The sequence below is a fragment of the Lissotriton helveticus genome, chromosome 12 (assembly GCF_964261635.1).
Source record: "Lissotriton helveticus chromosome 12, aLisHel1.1, whole genome shotgun sequence".
NCBI classification, from domain to species: Eukaryota; Metazoa; Chordata; class Amphibia; order Caudata; family Salamandridae; genus Lissotriton; species Lissotriton helveticus.
The window spans coordinates 747182663-747205001 of NC_136073.1; the positions used below are offsets into that span (position 1 = coordinate 747182663).

Genomic DNA, 22339 nt, shown 5'->3' on the forward strand with positions numbered 1-22339 from the left:
GAACCTTCTGTACCAGTACCAACTGGTATTTCTGACGCCAAGGACCCTATGTCAGCACATTTTGGTAACTCTTTTGACTAACCCGCAATAAATTTGAAAGGACAAAGCCTTACCTGGAAGGAACATGCCAGTAGGTAAGTTTATGGAACAGACCTGAATTTATTAGCAATTTAAAAAAAATAACTCTTTCCGGCCTGTATTTCAAACATAACTAGGTTCAAAACACCACAAACTATGACATATGTACATATAAATAGCTATCTCAAACATTACTGTAAACAAATGTTTTCTAAAGGTTTGGTTTTGCATCCCATTTTTTGAGTCATACAAAAATAACGCAAGAAAATGAACATCAAGTTCAATTCAAACCTGTCCGAAAGTCAAACAAATATTTATTTAACAAAAATATTACAAGCACCCCGAAAAATATATGAATAAAGTTAATCCTTTACTAAGGTTGTGGAGATGGGACTAAGATAAGAGAGCATTGAGCCTCAGGAGACTAACACGCCAGCAGAAGTGGCTTTACTGCCAGCTGACCCATTGCCGCTCTCCTTGGCAGGCTGCTTCTGCTCGTCCTCCCCCATCACGCGAATGTTGTGCTTCTCACGAAATTCGTTCAGCTCTCTACCCTTGGTTTGTAACTGCACATTCAGGGACTCGATGATTTTGTTGAGCTGCAATGATTAGAAAAAAATTAAAAGGTTATATTAATAGTATAGGTAAAGATTAATAGTTCCAAGATACTTTTACAGACTATTTGATTAAGAACAAATAGTATAAATAAAAAGGTGAGAGACCATGAAACCTAAAAAATTATTGAAAGAGATCGCCCTCAGGTCAGAGGCCTAGTCCTTGTGAGAGATCACAATGGGTCGCTTCCCAAGAATCATTTTTCAGCTGCATCAATAAGGCAATGGATCTTCTCTAGAAGCGAATGGATGAGATACCTCATGTAGCCTCACGTAAACATGAAGTATATATATAACGCGTCATTGAAATACAAGAAAGGTCGAGCGGCATCGGCCGCGCAGGTGTTAAGGATTAGAGCAGTGAGCCGCTAGGATTTAAAAACGGCGTTTTATCGTAGTTGTTCACTGCGGTAATAAAGTATAGCTGGCATGCTGGCGGAGCTCTGGGACATATGTGGATCCTTGAAAACTGGTAAGCCTCGCATTGTAGCCTGGTTATTTGTAGTTACAGTGACGGATACTTAAACAGAATGCTTCACTGTTAATACTGGGAAACGTGCTGTTTTTTTTTTGTCTTAGAACAAAACGTTTCTACGATAGGAGATACCCTCCGCTTGACTGTTAGAATTGGGGCATGAGTGTTTAGCGGTGCAATGCTTTGCAGTAATGCCGTATTTTGTTGGCGCAAGATACATTGTGGAGACACACTAGAATTGCTACGCTTTTCTATGTAACTGCTCTTGGTTAGTATAAATAGTGGTCTCTGTTGGGTTTAAACGATACCTGCAAATAAAACCTTTCTCTATCAGTGCACAATTTATCCTGTGGCAGTCCTTGGTACCTGTATTTCGTGTAAGACACTCTGCCATATACGACAACAAACACTGGCAATATAGAGTTAAAAATACCACCAGTTGGCCTCGGTAGGCAGTGACATGAGTATGACTTGTTTCAAGGGTCCAATGGTAGATAAAATATTGGTTATGCTTTCATTTGATAGGTATCCCATCTGAAGAATACATTTTATAAAAAACTTTTACCAGAGTTACTGCATCTGAAGAGGAGTATCAGATAACTGTAGGATCCATGCAGAAAAATACAAAGTAAGTGTTCTCTTGTCACTGTGTTATTAGGTATCTGGAAGAGGACTAGGACTAGAATAGTGTGTCTCTGTCCCACTACAGATTCAGGTAGCAGAAGTAAGAAGGAAATCGGGATCTACCTAAAAACGTGTATGAAGGTTGTCCTGCATGAAAGAGAAAGGTATTGTAATATTAAGTTGTATATTACGGATGTCTTCTTACACCTGCTTGCAGAGTGGAACATCTTGAGGGTTTATACAACAGTATTGATATTTTACTTTTTGCAGCTCATTCTGTTAAAATCCTCCCAAGCCGATATTCAACAGGAGTCAAAAAGAATTCCTGACTGGCTCCGTTTCTGTCTGTGAGTGTGAATGTAACTGGCAGTCTAATTGCTTTGGATTCAGGTTTTCATTGCAGTCACTAGAAACAGTAAATAGTGCGATTCTTTGCACTTTTCTGCAGGACGGTGGTGAAGTTTTATCCTTGGTCACCAAATTAAAGTGGCTCAAACCTTTGGCTGATAGTCGAGGCATGAAGGAGTATCGTATTGGCATGTTGGAACAGTACATTTTTATAAAGAGGTAGATACCAAGTAACTTGGCGGTAACTAGGCCTTTTGTAAGACTTTCTGGCCAAAAAAACTCTGAATCACCGCACCCTACCCCTTTCTCTATTATTACTCTTTGTTTTAAATACACTCTGTGTGTATTTTCACGTCCTTAGGGATATAAGGTAGCACTATGTGTATAGTATGTGAGCTTGGTGCGTATGGTCCATGTCACTGTTGTCTCAAAAAGGTTTTGTAAATTAATTTGGGCAAACTAGTAAAACTTCTTTTTGTACCAACATTTTTTACAGACACTAACTCCAGGTTGCGAGATACACTGTTGAATTGCCCCTGGCTGGTCCTGATGAAGGTGGTCTCCATTGCAGTTCTTCCACCGAAACGCGTCGGCCATTTCCTTTAATTAGATCCAACCTTTGGTTGCATAGTGGACAAACTGGTGCAAAACAACAGGGTGTTCTTTTGGTTGTAGTGGATTTATGCATGATTAGCATGTGTGGATGAGTTGTGTTTGTGGTTCTCGACCTGGGTTATAAAAACAGTCTCGTTTTTAAAAAAAAAGATATGTATGTTTATTCAGATAATGTAATTATAAAATGAACTTTTGTACATGTATTTAAAGAAAACTACATGAAATACAGTGAATAACTACCTGTTTTCAAAAAAAGAAAGAAAAAATGACTTCTTGAATGATAAAAAAAGACTCTACAAATAAAAATGAATAAATTACTAAAAAAAAAAAGTTGAATATGTGGTTTATGTATGCCCGTGATATTGGAGGTTTTCTCCAATAGTAAAGTGGTTATAGGTCAAGAGGGAGTTCCTTTCTTTGCTCCTAAAGAGGCCAAATACCTGAACATATATCATGTTAAATACTTTTTGATAGTTTACCTGGTCTTTGTTGCTTTCCAGGGCAGGGAGAACTTCTTTTACTGTTCGCTCAACCAGTACTCCACCAACCATACGGTAGCACTTCCTACTCGGATCGACTTCTTTAAGTGTATCAATTACAAGGCTAGAAGAAAAAAATGGCAGATACTAAGGAGATAGGAGGTGCACATACCATGATTTTCAAAGAGCTAAATACCCTAAGGTTCAAGGAAAAACAATCAGATCTTCAATGTGTAGAGAGCATTATAGTGGAAACCTGTTTCCCAAAATCTACTACACAACCTGTATGACTATTGGCTCTAACATTTTCTCTGGTGATCCTACATTTGAGAACAGGCCACAAAGACTGTTCTTCAAACCAACTTTCAGTTTTCACTACAACTGATGCAAAAAGGAGCCACAAAGCCAAGTTTGGCTTTTGGATCTAAGACTACCAAGCTCTTCAGTGGTAAAAGGTTTACAATTTCACAGTAGCAGCTGCAGAACACCACTAAGAAGCTCTTTTCCCCACAGAGTCTGTACAGTCTGACTTAATATTTTTTAAACAAAATCATTTGAAAGAGATTCCTTGTGCTGTGAAGATGTTTTTAATAGAAGACATCGAGAAATTACAAGGTGCATGCCTCATCAAGTAGCGGGTTCTCCTTGGCACTGTGAATAGCGTCTCAAGCAAATTATGTATGTGGAGAGGCCAGGATAATCTTAGAAGTCTGCATCCAAAGATTGCCATACCATCTAAAAGCACTGTAGGTTGGTGTACAGCCAGAAACTCATTTTTGAAGACCACTAACATCACAACTTAATATGTTTCTTCTGTTAAACTGCCACTAAAGCCTACTGCACTGATAATCGAGATGCAGGTGTCAAATTGCAGGGATAATGTGAAATATTCATAAATTCAACAAATTAATTTAAAAGTAGGCTGAAGTTGTGACAACGCAAGGGCTGGGTGCATGTGATTCTCTACAGATCAGTCAGAGCTACACTTAGGGAAATGCTCGTCGAATAGCGTCTTCACAGCCAATTAGTACAAGCCACAAGCTCAAATTCAACAAAACATTTCTTGCCTACTCACCTGTGTTCGTTCAATTCCATTTCCAACTCCGCTGCTTTTGATGCCATCCCTCGCTGTTCTTGCCTTAGACGATTGAAGCCGGATACAACCTAAAGAAAAGAGTAGGTATCAGAGAATCCTGCTTTATCTTGAGCCACCCAGTCATCATATACGAGTGGAATATGGTCACTAATTCAGTTTATTTTTTTTACCTGAATTAATGTGCTTTTAGTTAAAATCAGTCTACACAAGTTTTACACCACTCATTGATTCATCTTCCATATTATGAATGTAGATCTTTTTTTCAGTAGTTGGGGTCAGATGTAGTATCATACTGGTCAGAAAAGGTAGCCCCAAATTGTGCCCTGATGTAGCCAATCATTCATTTTCCAAAGCAGTCCAGGTACTATAAAGTATCTTTACAGAAAACAGTCTCACACCGACCTGCTTAATCAATATTAATTAAGCAGGTTGCAATTTACGACCCCCTAAGGTGGGCTACAGAGATGGTGGACTGCAAATGACCTCACACCACCTCGGCGTTTGCATTCTCAAAATAGTTTTGTTTCTTGAAGAAATTGATGCAGCTTTAAAAAAAAAAAAAAAAATTCCACTGGACCATTGTCTACTCCTCATGAAGCTCCCAACACTTCCCATAGGGAAAACACTCCCAAAGAGACCCGCTTCCCCCTTTGGAAATGTGTTACACCACCTCTGAGGTGTCAGTAACTGCTAAATAGTTTGCGAGCGGAATTGTGCTTGCAAACCAGAGCAAAATTACATACTGAATCGCTATTATAAAGAAATGCCCTCTTACAAAACTTCCACCCTGCTATTATTGGTTGAAAACCCATTTTACGAATTGGAAATACTTTTCTGAATCATAAAATGGGTTTTGAACATAAGCCACTGTCATTTGTACAGTTGCATGCCTGTGGTTTTGCCAATCGTATGGTTTGCAATCACAAAATTGCTTTTACATCTGGCCCTTAGTCTTTTATTCATTTTAATTATGGTTTGCCTTTTTTACGGCACCATGGAACTTCAGGCATGCTTAGTGAAACTGGGGGAAGAAAGGCATCAATAAAGATGGAGAAAATCACACACAAAAAGTGTTAGGCAAATTGAAAGCAATTCTCCTAAACATAGGCAGTCACTCAGAGAAGCATTCCAAACCTTTATTCTTTTGCCCACCATTCCACCTTAGCTTAGACCCATCAATCAGCCTTCATCTTGTATCAGTAAGAAGAGTCCAGACTGAACTGACAAAATTGTGAAAGCTAAGTGGAAGAAATGGAAGTAAAAACTGTGAAAGAAGCAACCAGAGAAGAAAACTGAAGGACATTGGGCCAGTTGTACAAGTAAGTGGTTGCAAAATACTTGACGTAAATTACAACCTGTAAAGATTTTTTAAGAACGGGTCTCAGTACTAATAGTCCGTTCTTAATAAATATGAATTATAGTTGGTCCCAATCTGACGTACGGCATGAATATTAATGAGGTAGGTCTCAAATTACAATTAACTTTGATAGGAGGCCATCACGTCTCGATTCCCATGATAAATGCATTATCACTTCCTTAACGTCCCCAGTGAAATATCAATGTTTTGCAACCGGATTTTGGGTGCAAAACAGCTATACATTAGATAAGCGTTTCCCAAACTGTGGGTTGAAAGCAGATTTTTGGTGGGTCATGTAAGTCGAAGATATAAAAAAAAAGCCTTTAAATTCTGTATTTATCTGGTCACATTTGCTGCACTTCAAAGATAGAGGTCAAATGTCAGGCTATAAATTCTGACAAATTGCTACTTATGTTTTTTAACATTGTGATTAGGGTTTAAAGACTCCTCTAACTTTGCAGTAAGATAATGAAAACTAAAGTGAATTATAGGACAATCTTGCTGGGGAACACAGATTGTCCCGCTTTCTTCCCGTTCATCATGAAAGTGGCGACACCATATATGGGTGCGGAAATTATCCTCACAGGGAACTTCAACTGTCTTCGATGTAACATTAGATAGAGAGCCCCCTAGGAGTAACACAAAACCCTGAATGGCAGCATCGCTGACAACAATAATTGAGGGCATGCAGTTATGAAACGAATGGAGAGCCAGGAACCTACTTAAGAGAATATTCTCATGTCACACCCAGGCATCTAACACATTTATTCGCATAGATCACTGTTGCCTTACAACTGAATTGTCAGCTGCGACGGAGAGAGTGTCCTATCTACCCTGATACTTGTTCAATCACTTGTCACTATTATTAACGCTGAAAAATGGGGAAGGCTGTCCGGCGATCCCGCTATGGCGGCTCTAGGCTAACGTTCTCACAGATCCACCCTTTGCAGCGGTGGTATCAGAGACTATAAACCATTATTTTGAAGAAAACTGGGGCTCGACGGCCAACAGATCAACAGAGTGGGAGGCTATGAAGGTGGTCATCAGAGGGGTGTGCATGAGGACCACATATGGAGTGAGACAACAACTTGAAATAAAACACAAGAAAGGCAGCTGAAGAAGCTAGAGAACACTATACACATTATGCCACTACACATGACTAAATGTAACAAGCCCGAGAGGAATTATTAGAATCATGGCACAGGCTAGAAAACTTTGCATACACAGCATATCGACAGCGACTACATATGGAGGGAGATCGGACCGATGCACTTCTTGCCAGACTAATTTGAACAGAGAGGCTACACCTATATTGCAACTCCAAAATAAAAACGGGGCACGGTCTGCACACAAAGGGCGATCTTAGGAGAACTAGCACTGCACTTAAAGTCAATATGCGCAAATAATCTCCACCCACCCAAATACTGCAGGACTTTCTGAATAATACAGAATTAACCACATTAGAGAGAGAGTCAGTCAGTCAGTCAAAATACACTTTATTCGATTTTTGTTAAAATCATAAAAGGCAGGAATAATACATACATTTAAAACATTTTAAAACATTTTAAAAATACCCACAAAACATTTATTTCACACAGCATCCTTAAAAAGGTCACTTAGTTAAAGTTAAAATTAATATATAGAGGTTCACTTTTAGTTTAGAACAATACAGTTCTCGGGCTTCTTTTGTTTTTTCCTCTATAAGCGGCTGTTAAAAAACTAGCAACACAGAAAGTGACATGTGCGTCTGGTAACCGTTGAAGAAAAAGCAAGGCTGGTCTCACTTGTATAAAGCCCATGGTTTTCAAGAGAGGTAGTAGATATTTTCCCCTCTCCAAATTGTAAAGCCCACAAAAAAACATAAAATGGAGAGTATCCTGATTAGAGAACTGATCACACTCACAAGGTGGTGCATGCTCAGGTTTTCCCCATACGGGGAAACAGCCTAGTGAGTAGTGGATCAAGTTCATTCTAAATCTGGTTAATAAAAATCTATGCAGGGGTTTAGTAACAAATTGCAGATATGGTTCCATAGCGGGGGAAGAGGACAAGACCAAATGTGCTCTTACTAATGGTTTCTTGACTTCCAACTCCTCTCTATCTAAACGTATCCTCCCCTGGAATTCTTTCTTAATCCAAGCAATGTCCCTTTTCCTGATGTTTGAAGGTGTTGTATATAGGTCTGGTCTCCCGAGGGCAGTGAAAGATGACTTTATATATTTCAACCATAATATTTTCATTGCCCCCTCCCTTGCAATCACGTCTTTAAGAATTATATGGTTTAAAGACAACTCTGTGTTTAACCAGGTATTGGCCCAGAAAAGTAAAGGGGCCAATTTCAGTCCATCTGTAATATAGGGTAGGCCAACTTCTTCATGTATGGAATAGGTGGGGGTAGAATTTGGGACCGATAAAATTCTTCTAATAAGCTTGTTTTCAACCCTCTGTATGCTATCCAAGTTAGCATATCCCCACAGAGCTGCACCATATGAAGCAATGGAAACGCATTTACTTTTATAAACTTTTAACACAGCCTCCATTGGTTTAGCCCCTAATCTTTTCGTAAAGGCCATCAGGGCTGCTGTGGACCGAGCTAAGGAAATGTTCTTGGCCTTAATCTGCGGAGCCCAATAACCTTTCTCATTGAACAGGACCCCTAAATATGGGAAAACAGGGACCCTGGAGAGAACCTTACCCTTACATGTAAAGATTTTAGTATATGATTTATTTTTCTGTGGGCCCACAATCATTGTGTGTGATTTAGTTGCATTAATTTTTAGGTCTAAGTTAACCATAAATGAGCCAAAAAGCTCTAAAAGGGTCTGTAGACCAATGCCCGTGCGGGCGATGAGAACGGCATCGTCCGCATAAAGGAGAGCCGGAATCTGTTTCCCACCTGCCCGCGGTACATCTGCATTGCCTGTTGACAAAAACTTCCCTAGGTCATTTATATAAATAGTAAATAAAAGAGGGGCCAGGATGCAACCTTGGCGAACCCCTTTCTTTGACCTGAAGCTATCTGAGCAACGCCCTTCCCTGGTAACCCGGACCTTCGCAAAAAGCCCCTGGTGTAAACTAGCTATAAGGGCCACCAATGAGTCCTCAATGCCGAGCTCACGGAGTATAACCCAGAGCTTGCTCCTATTGACCAAGTCAAAGGCCGAGGAGAGGTCCATAAAAGCTAAATATAGTGAACCCTCCCCGGCCACTGTATACTTGGATATTAGTAGATGTAAGTTCGAGCATTGCTCTAGTGTACCCCGTTTCTCCCTGAAACCGTATTGTATCTCTGCAAGGCCCCCAGAGAGCTCCAGGTTTGCTCTCAATTTAGTCAATAGTACTCTGCCCAAGATCTTAAAGGCAGAGTCTATTAAAGAAATTGGTCGGTAGCATCCCGGATCCTCCCTATCTCCTTTTTTAAAAATGGGCACTATGACTGATGTTGTCCAAGTTTCTGGGAAGCATCCATCGTTTGTTGCCCTAAACACGTTGGTGAGGACTTTGGACCAAGTGGTTGGGGCATATCTAAAAAAGTCTACCGGGACTCCATCTGGGCCAGGAGCTTTATTTTTGGTGGAGTCCATTATTGCCTTGTACACCTCCTCCTCGGTGAATTCTACTACCGAAAGCCCCATGCCTAACCCCATGCCATTTTCATCCAGAGTGTCATTACTGCCATATATATTTTTAAAATGGTCAACCCATTTCTCATCACTGATAATGCAATCGGAGATTGTATTGATCTCACCCGAGAAGAATTGGTTATTTATAATGTCCCAGAATCTCCTACTATTGCGTAGAACATCCACATCAAGTAGATCATTCCAGGCATTATTTTTAATTGTGTTTTTCCTATTTTTGATAACCAGCTTGTACTCCCATCTTAATTTGGAAATTAGAGTTTTATCCCTCGGCTTGGTTTTCAGTGCATTTTTCAGGTCTCTATGGGCTCTAGAACAATTTCTGTCAAACCATTTGTGGGGCTTAGATGGCAAACGGGATTGGGGAGCTGTGAGTTCTTTAGCTGTTTGTGAGCAGATAAAATTAAAAGCTAAAATAATTTCACTATTGGTGGCATTTTGGTCTAGACAGATACACATGGGTTCCTCTATCTTTGGGAGCAGGGAAGCCATAAAGGTTTCCTGGACCACCTTACCCCACTTGAGCCGTCTGCCCTGATCACTGGGCACCGTCGATGTGCAAGCCCTGGGAGAACCCAGGTGTTTGCTCCATAAGTCACTCCAGTGAATCTGAGCCATGACTGGGTTGTGGTCACTATGTGGGGAGGCAATTACCTCGTATTTTGACACCTTAGAGGTTAAACCATGAGAAATAAAAATAAAATCTATCACGGACCCACTTGCTGAGCCTTTGTAAGTAGGCAATGGATCACCACTACCTGTACTGTGGGGTTCGAACTTGTTGAGGCTAGCAAGAAAGAATTCGAGCGCCTCCCCCACTTTGGTGTGGACAAAATGTAGATTACCATTGTCAGGCTGGCCCTCCAAATTTCCTAAATTACATTTTAAGGCACATTTATGTGTATTAAAATCACCTAAAATTATAAGTTCGAAATTAGTGCGTGTTTTATGACTGTAATCATTAAGGACATTTTCCAGGTGATCCACATGGGCTGTGTCTGTTTGTCTGACCCATGAGTTATACAAATTTGTAACCACTAGGACGCGACCTGGTGAAATAGTCCACTCTATAATTAAAATATTTGGGGAATCAGACTCTACTTGCTTAAATGTCCCTGCCAGTTTAAGAGAAAAAAGCAGAACTAGCCCACCTTTAGCTCTTCCTGAACTGCTCTGTAATGCTGGTTTAGTAAAACTTGAAAAGCCATCCATCCAGAAAGATGGCGAGGTATCCCATGTTTCTTGGAGTGCAATTACATGATTACTGGTTAAAAAGTCTATCCATGTGGGATCTAGTCTTTTGGCTCTTGTGCCCGCCACATTCCAACTAAGGAACTGGCAAGGAATAGGTTCCCCCTCCCCTATTAGGGCTAATGACGCTGGCTGAGTGGGTGTTAGTTGTCAGTCATTATCTTCTAAGCCCACCAGGGGGGTAAAACTATTTGCCAGTATCAGGTTGGGATGCGGGCTTTCAGTAACATGTCTTTCTTGCTGTCGTCTATCTCCTGTGGTCATATTTCTAACAGAAGTAGCCGAACCGCCCCCCCTGGATTTCTTTGTTACCCAGTCATTCCCTTGCGGCGGGGTAGTATTTCTGCCCTCTACACTGGCATTCATATTGTTGAGGTGCGCCCTCCCATGTCCACTGCCATATGTCATATATGCAGGTGGGTAGAAAAACCCCAAAGGCATGGCCCGCACACCCTTACCAGCTGGATCCAAGGGGGAGGCATCCCAAAATAGACGACTAGTGACATTGCGTGATTTAAAATTTACTATAACACAGTCCCCTGCGATACATTTCTTAGTTTTTCCCACCCAGTTTACCCTTCTACCCGTCAATATATTGGCTGCAATATCGCCCTCCCCCGTACAGTTTGCGTTGCACCATGTTTTAATGTTGTTAAGGAGGGTTTCATGCTGTTCCTCTACCCCATCAGTAAGTTTAGGCACATTTACCAGAATTGCAACAAAGGGCGTTGCATCTGGAGGTAAGTGTACCGGGGGCACTTCACGTACCCGTATTCCCTGCAACCCTAGTTGCCCCTCCGAAGAAACTGGATTAGTCACTGGTTGCAAAGTGGGCATGTATTTACCATTTACAACTTTCCCTTTGTTATACACAGGGTTTCCGGCCGGCAAACTAGTTACTATATTGGACGGGGGGTCATATACAACAGGTACGGAAGCCTGAGGAACTAGAGGGTAAATTGGTGTAGGTGGGGGTGGTAAAAGAACCTGACTATTTAGTAAATCATTAATGCGTTCGCATTTTTTTAACAGGTCTTTAACACAATCCTTTAAAGTCTCCGTTATGTCTGTCGCAATCTGGACCAGGGGTGATTCAAGTCTCTCAGAAAAAAGTTTTTCCAGTAAGGATGACAGCCCCTCCTCAGTGATATAGGTAGCACGCTGTTCCCCAGGCTGAGGACTTGACAGTAATGTCCTGTTTTCTATATTGTCCAAACCCACAGATGCAGGGGGTATAACTGTAGTTGGCAGCTCAGGTGAGGGGAGAACTGTAGGAGACTGGGCCCTGTTGGGTCTACACGATTCAATAATGACCCTCGGCTCCAGAGGCACACAGCTGATAGGAGTTGTGCTAGTATTAACTGAGCCCACAGGAGACATTTCCAGGCTTAGCGCACGTTCAGAAACAGCAATCTGTGTAGAAAGCTCATCCACTTTGGTAGTAAGATAAGTAATTATGCTAGTAGTATATTTGGGTACCTTGGCCTTAACCTCGCCCAGACCCGGAGTGACAATTTTGCGCTTACCCATATTGTTAGGGGGGTAGCCCGTCCCGTCCCTGGTTGTCCTTGGACGGCCTTGGACGGCCCGCCCTCTGCCCGGGCTCCGCCCCGGGCGCTCCCGCGCGCGACTCGCGGGGCGAGAGGGGGTGTCAGGCTTTTACTGGCGCCTCCGGGCGCTCCACACGCGTCACGGGCGCGCCGCCGCCCAAGAGGTTGCTGGGGAGTGTGGTCTGTTGATGGCGACCTCCTCCTGCTGCCTCCCGGCGAGTTGCACCTCCGGCCGTTTCCCTCACGGCACTGCCCGATGGCAGAAGGACAGGTAAGATTGTCGGTGTTCCCCCTCTGGGCTCCCGGGGGGTCAGGCTTTTACTGGCGCCTCCGGGCGCTCCACACGCGTCACGGGCGCGCCGCCGCCCAAGAGGTTGCTGGGGAGTGTGGTCTGTTGATGGCGACCTCCTCCTGCTGCCTCCCGGCGAGTTGCACCTCCGGCCGTTTCCCTCACGGCACTGCCCGATGGCAGAAGGACAGGTAAGATTGTCGGTGTTCCCCCTCTGGGCTCCCGGGGGGTCAGGCTTTTACTGGCGCCTCCGGGCGCTCCACACGCGTCACGGGCGCGCCGCCGCCCAAGAGGTTGCTGGGGAGTGTGGTCTGTTGATGGCGACCTCCTCCTGCTGCCTCCCGGCGAGTTGCACCTCCGGCCGTTTCCCTCACGGCACTGCCCGATGGCAGAAGGACAGGTAAGATTGTCGGTGTTCCCCCTCTGGGCTCCCGGGGGGTCAGGCTTTTACTGGCGCCTCCGGGCGCTCCACACGCGTCACGGGCGCGCCGCCGCCCAAGAGGTTGCTGGGGAGTGTGGTCTGTTGATGGCGACCTCCTCCTGCTGCCTCCCGGCGAGTTGCACCTCCGGCCGTTTCCCTCACGGCACTGCCCGATGGCAGAAGGACAGGTAAGATTGTCGGTGTTCCCCCTCTGGGCTCCCGGGGGGTCAGGCTTTTACTGGCGCCTCCGGGCGCTCCACACGCGTCACGGGCGCGCCGCCGCCCAAGAGGTTGCTGGGGAGTGTGGTCTGTTGATGGCGACCTCCTCCTGCTGCCTCCCGGCGAGTTGCACCTCCGGCCGTTTCCCTCACGGCACTGCCCGATGGCAGAAGGACAGGTAAGATTGTAGAGAGAGAGGTCGCGGAAGTGCATGGGGCACCGATCAACAGAAAAGAGAGAAATGCCCTGAAAGCGACGGACTACCGGCGGAATTCTACTAGAGGTTTGCCCCACTGATAGCCGACCTCTTATTGGAAATATTGAATGAGGCCCTAACAAAAAGATCCCTACCAAAACCTATACAGGAGGTGGCGGTGACTACGATTGTTAAACCAGATAAAAATCCCGTACTACCAAACTAAACTCCTATAGACTGATCTCCCTCCTAAACCTGGACGCTAATACATTACGTGGAATTATGGCATCCCGACTGTCATACATGCCTCAACTTATCCACCCTGACCATGCCGGGTTCATACCTAGGTGTAATACTACACATAATTTACGTAGATTAGCACGTGTGGCATGCTCCAAGCCTAGAGGCTAAGAGCTGTGCATAGACACTGCTAGACATCAAACAGGCGTCGACTCCTTCGAATGGAAATATATAAACATTACCTTTAAAAATATGGGGCTCGAACAGGGGTTTATACAATGGATTAGAATAATATACACCAACCCCACAGCCAGAGTGAGGCTACAAGGACAAGTATCAGAATAATTTGCATTAAAGAAGGGCACCCAGTAGGGCTGCCCCTTATCACCACTTATATTTGCCATCGTAATGGAGTCCTTGGCTGTTACACTGAGGGAAAAGCTGGGGCAATGGGGAATCCAACCATGTGGTCTTGATGTACGTGGACGATACACTGGTGTATATGCGCCAGCCAGACGAAGCGGTAGCGACTTATTACAGAGCTTTAAAGTTTTGGAGTGCTATCCGGTCTTCGTCTTAACCCCGGAAAGTCAAAATTGTTCACTATGGGTAGTCTAGCTGGGAAACCAGAAAATGAATTACCCAATGTAGGCCTAACGTGGGTGTCCGGGGAGTTAGGTATCTAAGGATCCGATCAATACATATACCAACTGCTTACCTAGAAAACATTATAAAGGAGAGCAGTGGAAGGTATCAGAAACTCCATTAAATTTTGGAAGGAGCTTCTGCTATCCCTGATGGGAAGAATAGCACTAATATAAATGGTCACTCTGCCAAGGTGCTTATATGACCTGCAGAATTATTTGTACAGAATCTCACACCAGTATTTTACACAACTAGAATGTTTACCAGTTGAATTATTGTGGGGAAACAAGAGGAAGCGAGTAAAACTTTACATTCAACAAAAATGAGAGGCGGGAGGAATGGAGGTTCCACGCCTGGATTTATACTACATGGCCACACAGCTCCAACACACAGTGCATTGGTTAGACAAGCATAATACAGAAACAACTATTTGCAGGTACACACGGAGGGTTCTCTCTACCTGAGCTCCTTATGTTGGGGGGGGGGTAGAGTGCTCGGGACCTATCCATACATTATTCAATTGGTTGCAGCGGTATGGGAAACAGCAGTCCAGAAAGTAGTTTCACACGCACCCTATGCCCCAGATATGCCATTATGGGTGGTGAAATCCTTCAAAAAGATAGCGGATTCAATGTCCATTAAAAAATGAGTGGAAGGAGGATGCCACACAATGAGAGATTTATACAGTAATAAACAAATCATATCGAGGGAGAAAGCTGAGAATACATTTTGAATTAGGAAGAGGACAATTTTTACAATATGCGAAAAGCTTAGATGTTGCCCAAGAAATATGGCCTGCATTCACACAGGAACCGCCCACTACATCGGTCATACAGGCAATGTTCAGCCTGGCTGGAGGCCGTAGACTGGTCTCACATATGTACAAAGCGTAACGAGATGATCTTCCAAAAAAACTCATCCCAGTCCAGGCAAGATGAGACGGAATGATGGATGAACCGCTGATTAAGAATGGGCGAAGATACAGGAGGGAGTTTAAAGGGTAATCTCAAACGCAAAATTTAAACCCATACAATATAATATTATACATCAGACCTACTTAATGGGCAACTGCAGAACTAGTTAGAAGGATAAGGGTTAGGGGGATGAAAAGGTAGAAGATGACGCGCAAGCCTGGTCCCTTGTGATAGCAGATGCAAAAGACCCCTGTCCCTGATGTGGAGGCAAATGGGGAAGGAAAGGAAGAGATAGGCACGAAAGGAAAGACCAGATGAAGCGACAATAGAGAATGCATTGTGTACATAGATATGACTAGGGCTCCGGGTTTTATGGTATTTTTTTTTAACATTTCCTTCTATATTTATCCATATTTGTTTGTTTGCTATTTTATCTGTATTTAGCCATATTTATTTTGTGCATAAATGAAGTTGTAAAACTGCACATTCCCATAATTGACTGATAGACACCAACTCATACTTTGATGTCTGTCGTGATTTAGCCATTTAAGCTGCCAAATATTATGTAACAATACATTGACTAAATATTTGCATATCACAAATGTATGTTGGCATATGCCATTATTTATAGAAATTGCATCTTGTTTTTTTAATTTCCCATGCTGTCCATCTGCTCAGCAGTTGGGCAACAATTCATAAAGACAGCATGGAGAGTCACTTAAAAGAGCACAATTTTCTGTATTTATCCACTTTTAAAAATAAATGCAGACAGAAAACACATTGTTTTCTGTCTGTATTTATCAGTAAAAACGGAAAACAACGAGCTTTAGATATGAACTAGGCGGGGAAGGGTATGTCACTTTTTTTTTTTTAGATCTGACACGACAATAGGCAGGGTGGGTGGTTTTTTTTCACTGGCACAAACTGCATGAAGTACACATTTAATAATGACAGCTCAAGGGAAAATAACGTCAAGATATGGATATAAAAGATGTAATGGAAGCTGGGAGAAGGTATATAAGAAAGATGATATGACATGTAAATGTGTCTTAATACCATGCTAAAATGGCAATAAACTTTTTTTTTAACAAAAACAATCTTGCTGGGGTACAGAGTGTGTGAAAGGAAAGGATGAAGGACGTCAATTTTGTAAAACAAAACAAAATTTAAATAGCTGTAAATTAAATGTATGCACTCAGCAGTTAAGACAAATGAAGCACACCTGTTTGTAATTCTGAAGTGTGATAGAACAAAAGATTTTAATATGATTAAAATAAATCAAGACAATTTACTTGATGATGCACAAATGATAAATATTCACTGAAACCCTATTCCTGCACATCATTTGTGTGCAATATAGTTTTATAAGTAAAAGTGTATTTCTATGCAAATTGAGTGGCCATTTCAATGGGAAATGTGCTGTCTGTAAATGACAGGAAGCTGCCACACAATTTAGTTCCATAAAAAAAAAAAGCACAAAAAAAGCACAGGCCTAATGTCTATTAATGACTAGGTGGAATGCGAAAGTTTGATGTTCTAAAAAGTGGGTTGTGGTTCTTAAAAGTTTGGGAAGCACTGCATTAGATATTAATTTGATATTTGTAAAAGGATTCTATACCAAGCACCGTCCAGGTTCTGAAACTGTATCCATTCGGAATCCCATTTTAGGGGCCAGAAACACGTTTCCGGCTCCTAATAAGAAAAAACATTTTCCAAATTGGTAGATTTGGGACCATTAAAATGCTTAGTGAATTTGGCCTTACGTCACACAATATTGTAACTGCAAAAGAACAGTTATCCAATAAGCCAGTTAAAACTGATATTCGCAAAAAAAAAAAAAAAAAAAAAAGAACAATTAGAACGTACATCATATAAGCAGAAGTAGCATCTATGCCACCACCCTGAAAAAGTGCTCTTCCATCGTAGTGGGCTGCTGTAAAATTGCTAAAGTGATAATCCTAATTTAAATCAATGCAACACTATGGAACCACCGAGTAGGACTTTGACACTTTGATCTGAAGAAATGCACTGTCTTGGCAACAGGCTCCTGCCTATCCCATAAATGACCCCTCTACTTATCCACACTGCAACTGTCCCACACTTTACATCTGTCATGTCACAGGCACCAGAGTAACATGTTGTCCCATGTTGGACTGCCATTTTAAACGTCCTGTGCAGGATCTTTGCAGTAAGATCAAACGCCCTTACTTGATTCCTATGCCCAATTCCTTAATTTACTACCGATCTTTGGAAATCTGCGATTCCACTGTCAGATTAGGAGATTACGGTGAAGGCGTATCTGGCATGTGCCACTTCTCTCTACTCAGAACCTCAGCTGAAAGTGCAAAGCTGCTGCCTTCAAGCCATCACTTTGTTGTTAAAAACAGTTCACAGAAACAAAGACAGATCACGTTTGAAAAGACATTATTGTATCTCATCACTATGACGTTTGATTGTTCACATCTGCTAGTTGTTGTTAGGCTGTTGCTTATCAAATCAACAATTTGTAAGGGAATTACAATGTAAATCTAACCTACAGGCTTTCAGCCAGTCACAAACAGTGCAGATGATGTTGGGGTTCGAACTGGATGCAGAAGTATTTGCCACTACCCTGTATTCCTTGTGACAATATGAAATCCTCCCATATGATGTTGGATTATAGATTACTGGATCGGACCAAGTTGTCCAGGCTGAACAAAAAATAACTGAATCTGCCCATACTTGTAGGCTTCATTGTCATTCATTTCCTTGCTTCTTATTTGTTGGTTTGTGCTGACTAGCCTTCCTCTTCTTGTGTTTAACCCTCCTTGGAGGATAGCCTCTTTATCGTCCTTTTCATTGGCTGACTCGTAATCGTTTCCTGAGCTCGATTTTAAAGAACGAAAATGTTCTTTTGGATTAAGCACTCCACGAGAGTGTATGTTTTTTCCAGCTCTCTCCGCCCTGTGCTTCTTTGCCAACAGTGTGCTGCTCACTCTCATGTGTGATCCTCTGCCAAAACTCTTTTACATGCCAGCTTGTCGGACTCTTATTTTTTAATGCAAAGCTCTTAAGGGCACACAAAACCAACTTGGCTGTGGAAATATGTGCTCAAGAGTGACGTTGCTAAAGGAAACATGATATTTCAGCCAGCCTTACTGACACACACAGAACCAGGGGTGGGCCAGCTAATAAATAAAGCAAGTTGGTATGCTTGGGAAATCACGACAATGCGGCAAATCGTGTGTATGCCGCACAGGAGAGTATGAGGCCCCACCATGTTCGGAGGCCCACCATTTTGAGCATACCAAGTCCGGAGAGGCTCTGGAAGCGATATTGGCAACTTTTAATCTATTTGAACCAATTAATCCGGGGGGGGGGGGGCAGAACAGTTACCTACAAGTGATCGGACCCTGGTTCAATAATAGACTATATTTTCCTCTCCCCAGGCATTTTACATAGGGTTGTTTCCTATAGAGCAATCGTTTCCCTATACAGTGATCATAACCCTGTGTTGTTCGAGCTGACTTGGGGCGATTCTATGGGTTTTAAGTTCAGCCCTGCCCAATCAAGGCCAGCATTATGCCCTGTGGACCAAGGGAGAAGGTTAAAATGGTCAAATGTAGTCCCAGATAACTTCTTTGAAGAATTACTTCCTAAAATTAAGGGTAATATGGTGATTTGCCAGGACTCAAATGCTGTAAACCACGAAATGATGGGGGCTTTTGAATTTGTATGCGCACAAATTTCTAAAGACCTAACGGCTAAATTAGGGCATGGAAGTAAAAATCATCATAGATGGTTTGACTCGAACTGCTCAAAAGCCCATAGAGCGCTTATACAAGCCCTAAAACATAATCCGAGAGATAAGGCTGTCATTGTCTCCCTAAGGAAGGAGTATAAGTTAACTATTAAGGGCCGGGAAAAATGATATAAAGAAGGCTGCTTGGGATAAAATACTTTCAACTGACGTTTTACGCGACAGTAGCCAATTCTGGGCCACAATCAATCAGCCCTTTTTCTCAGATCTAGATAACACGGTCATGGACTGTGTTATACCTGATGATAAATGGCTGTGCCACTTTAGAGAGGTGTATGGAGATTCGGACTCGGGACCTCAAGGTTCTCCTCTGGCAGTACCTGAGTCCGCCCCCCTACTTTTTGATCAAGCTGAAGTAGAGAGAGAGCTATCTTAGAGACCTCAAAGAACAAGGCTCCTGGGCCGGACGGAGTCCCGGCCGATCTCTATAGACACTTACCAAAGCTCTGGGCCAGGGTATTAACAAATGTTTTCTCTGCTGCAAACGGCAATCTCCTCCCCTCCTCTTGGGCTACCTCAATTATTGTGCCAATCTTTAAAAAAGGTCACCGAGATGATCCAGGGTGTTATAGACCCATTTCCCTCCTAGACTCTGCGGTCAAGATACTAGGCAGAGTCCTACTGGTTAAGTTAAGGGACAGCATTGAGAGAAGTGGGGGTCTATAAAACATCCAGTATGGGTTCAGAGAGAAGAGAGGCACTTTGGAGCAATGTTCTAACTTGCACTTGTTAATCTCTAAATACACGGTAGCCAAGGAGGGGTCGTTATTTCTGGCCTTTATGGACCTCTCCTCGGCCTTCGATTTAGTGAACAAGGCCAAACTGTGGGCTATGTTATTGGAGATCGGGATTGATGTGGCGCTGGTAAACTTTATGGCGTCCCTCCATTAGGAGCTATTTGCCACAGTCAGGGTCACCAAGGAGGGAAGGTGCGCGAGCCACTTTAAATCAGAGCGAGGAGTGTGCCAGGGCTGCATTTTGGCCCCCCTCCTTTTTACCATCTACATTAACGGCCTGGGAAGTTATTTGGAGGCAGTGGAGGGGGACGTTCCGCGTGTAGGAGATGCAAGGATACCGGCTCTCCTATACGCGGACGATGCTGTCTTAATAGCTCGCACTGGCACGGCCCTCCAGCGACAGTTGGACACTTTTGGGGTGTTTATGGACCGGCTGGACTTAAAATAAATGCGAAAAAGTCACACGCGATGGTGGTTGGTCACCACAGAAACAAGGGTAAATCTAAAATCTTTGAGTGTAAGGGTGAGGTGGTTTCTAGGGTAGCTGTCTTCCCTTACTTGGGGGTTCTCTTCGATGAGAAGGGATCGTGGGGCCTCCAAATTAAGGTAAAGAGCTTATCTGTGGCTAGATCAACCTCTGCCCTCATGGGGTTCTCAAAAAGGCTGGGGGCAAGGCCCATGGAGGCTCTTTTAAAAATGTATAACTCCAAATGTATTCCAATCGCTATGTATGGCTCATCCTTATGGGGTTATGTACATCATGATTTGATCCAGAGGTCGGAAAACAGGTTTTTGCGATCACTATTGTCTGTCCCCCAGTCCACTCCGACATTCTCAATTCATTCGGAGGTGGGTTTGGACTATGTTACCGATAGGCTTAGTTTGGCCCCGTTAACATTTTGGTTAAGGACATGCCTTAACATGGAATTAACCCTCAATCATGCAATCCTGACTGATGTCATGTCATTAGATCACGCTAAAAAAGTGCCCTGGCTGGAATTCCTGAGAAACACCTTTGGACAGTTGGGACGTCCGGAACTCTTTTCTTTACCATATAGCACTAGGAGGGAGGACGTTAACTTGATCAAAAAGCACTTTATGGACAGGGCCAGATTGGCCCGGGAGGAACGGGAATTGTTGAAATCCACAGTTAGATCGCATTACATGTTATTATATTCCCCCTCACTTGAGCCATACCTTAAAATCGTTTACAGGCCATTCCACAGATTTTTACTGACTAAATTCAGATTTAACCTGATCCACTTTTATTCGGGTAGTTATCAATCATGGGCCAAAGCAGAAGGGGGCCCACCTTGTAACTGTGATAAATTCTCACCTCAAGACACCATGCACTTTATCATGTTTTGCGGGTTCTTCTCGGACATAAGGAAAAAATTCTTGCTGCCTATTTTGAGAGAGGCGGGCTTCATTCATGTGAGGCCGGCTCTAGCTTATCTTCAGTCCTTGAGTAGCACCCGCATCATATTCTGTGTGGCCAATTTTTTTGTGGTGGCAACAAGAATTAAGTCACTTAGTGTGCCTTTGAATGTATCACAAAGTATTTTTAATTAAGTGTCATTTGTGCGGATTATCTCCTGATGAATTGTATTGCACACGTTTACAAGGAATTTGTATCGAACCTGGAAAATGTATTTTATGCTTTTATGTATGTAAATGTTTTATGCCTTTTAGGATTTTTAACAAATCGAATAAAGTGTACTTGACTTACTGACTTGTTTCCATACCTAAGTACAATTGCAGAACATCCTAAATAACCATGTAGAATAGAAGAAATGTAAACAGGAAAGGTACCAATAGATCTGCTGTAATTTCAATGCACAGGTCGTTTAAGCAGACTTATGCAGCGTGATAAGGGATACGGTGAGACTGTACATTAGAATATACTTATCTGGTAAAATATGACATTTTAATTTGAAAATACAATGAAATCACAATAAGAATATCAAGCGACCAACTTGGAACGATTTATGTTAAAACTGAAGGCCACTGGATGTAGACAAAAACACCATACTAGACAGAGGTTTCCCTTTTCACCTAGTCTACCTTATGTTAAAACACGAGTGGATACTAAGAGATTCTCCCACAAAATTGATCAATGCTTGTTAGTTGTTTTGTGGTGCCTAGGCTGCGACAGAAACAAGTACCATCACGATGCCTGAACGCGATACAATTTCTAGATGCATAGAATAACAAAATGGGTTCCATGTACAGAAGTAGACAAAACAAAAATGTTGAAAAAACCTTTAACTTTAATACGATTTTGAAGACGGTTGGGACCTGATTAGTGTATATCTTCTATTTCAGCTAACCTGCTATTTACAGAATGTGCGGCATACCGTTCCAAGATGGCCGCTAAGTTGACGCCCTCCAACTGGACAGGCATTCTATCAGATTCCTATGTTAGGCCGCTTATCTCATGGTTTCTCCTCTTGCGGCGGGTGAGTTCGCATGGTCTTAGACGAGAGGTGAACGTTCTCCACGTCCATGCCCGAGCGGCGTCTTACCTGCTCCGCTGTCATCGGTTTGCTGACAGTAGCGGTGCTGCTGCTGTTTGACGCCATCTTGCTGAGTGCTGTCTCCTTGCTGTCGTTACTACAGATATCTATGGCCAAGAGGCTTACAGACCTGGGCACGTGCCTCCTCTCAACGTCACGTCCGGTTGTTCGGCGCTGGTCCTCTATTTCTTTTCTGTAGCTGCTCGAACTAATCAACTGGTGGGAAATAGTGACA

At 42.9% G+C, this 22339-nt stretch overlaps 1 protein-coding gene across 1 annotated transcript; it reads right to left on the minus strand.

The window, feature by feature from the left end:
* Nucleotides 1-375: 375 nt before the first annotated feature.
* Nucleotides 376-22332, minus strand: PFDN2 (prefoldin subunit 2). Its single transcript, XM_078671367.1, has 4 exons — nucleotides 22114-22332; nucleotides 4309-4397; nucleotides 3234-3357; nucleotides 376-677 (listed from the first exon to the last, which is right to left on the minus strand). Exons 1-4 carry the CDS (start codon nucleotides 22168-22170, stop codon nucleotides 495-497), a joined length of 453 nt encoding a protein of 150 aa, XP_078527493.1. The 5' UTR covers nucleotides 22171-22332; the 3' UTR covers nucleotides 376-494.
* Between the last annotated feature and the right edge of the window lie 7 nt (nucleotides 22333-22339).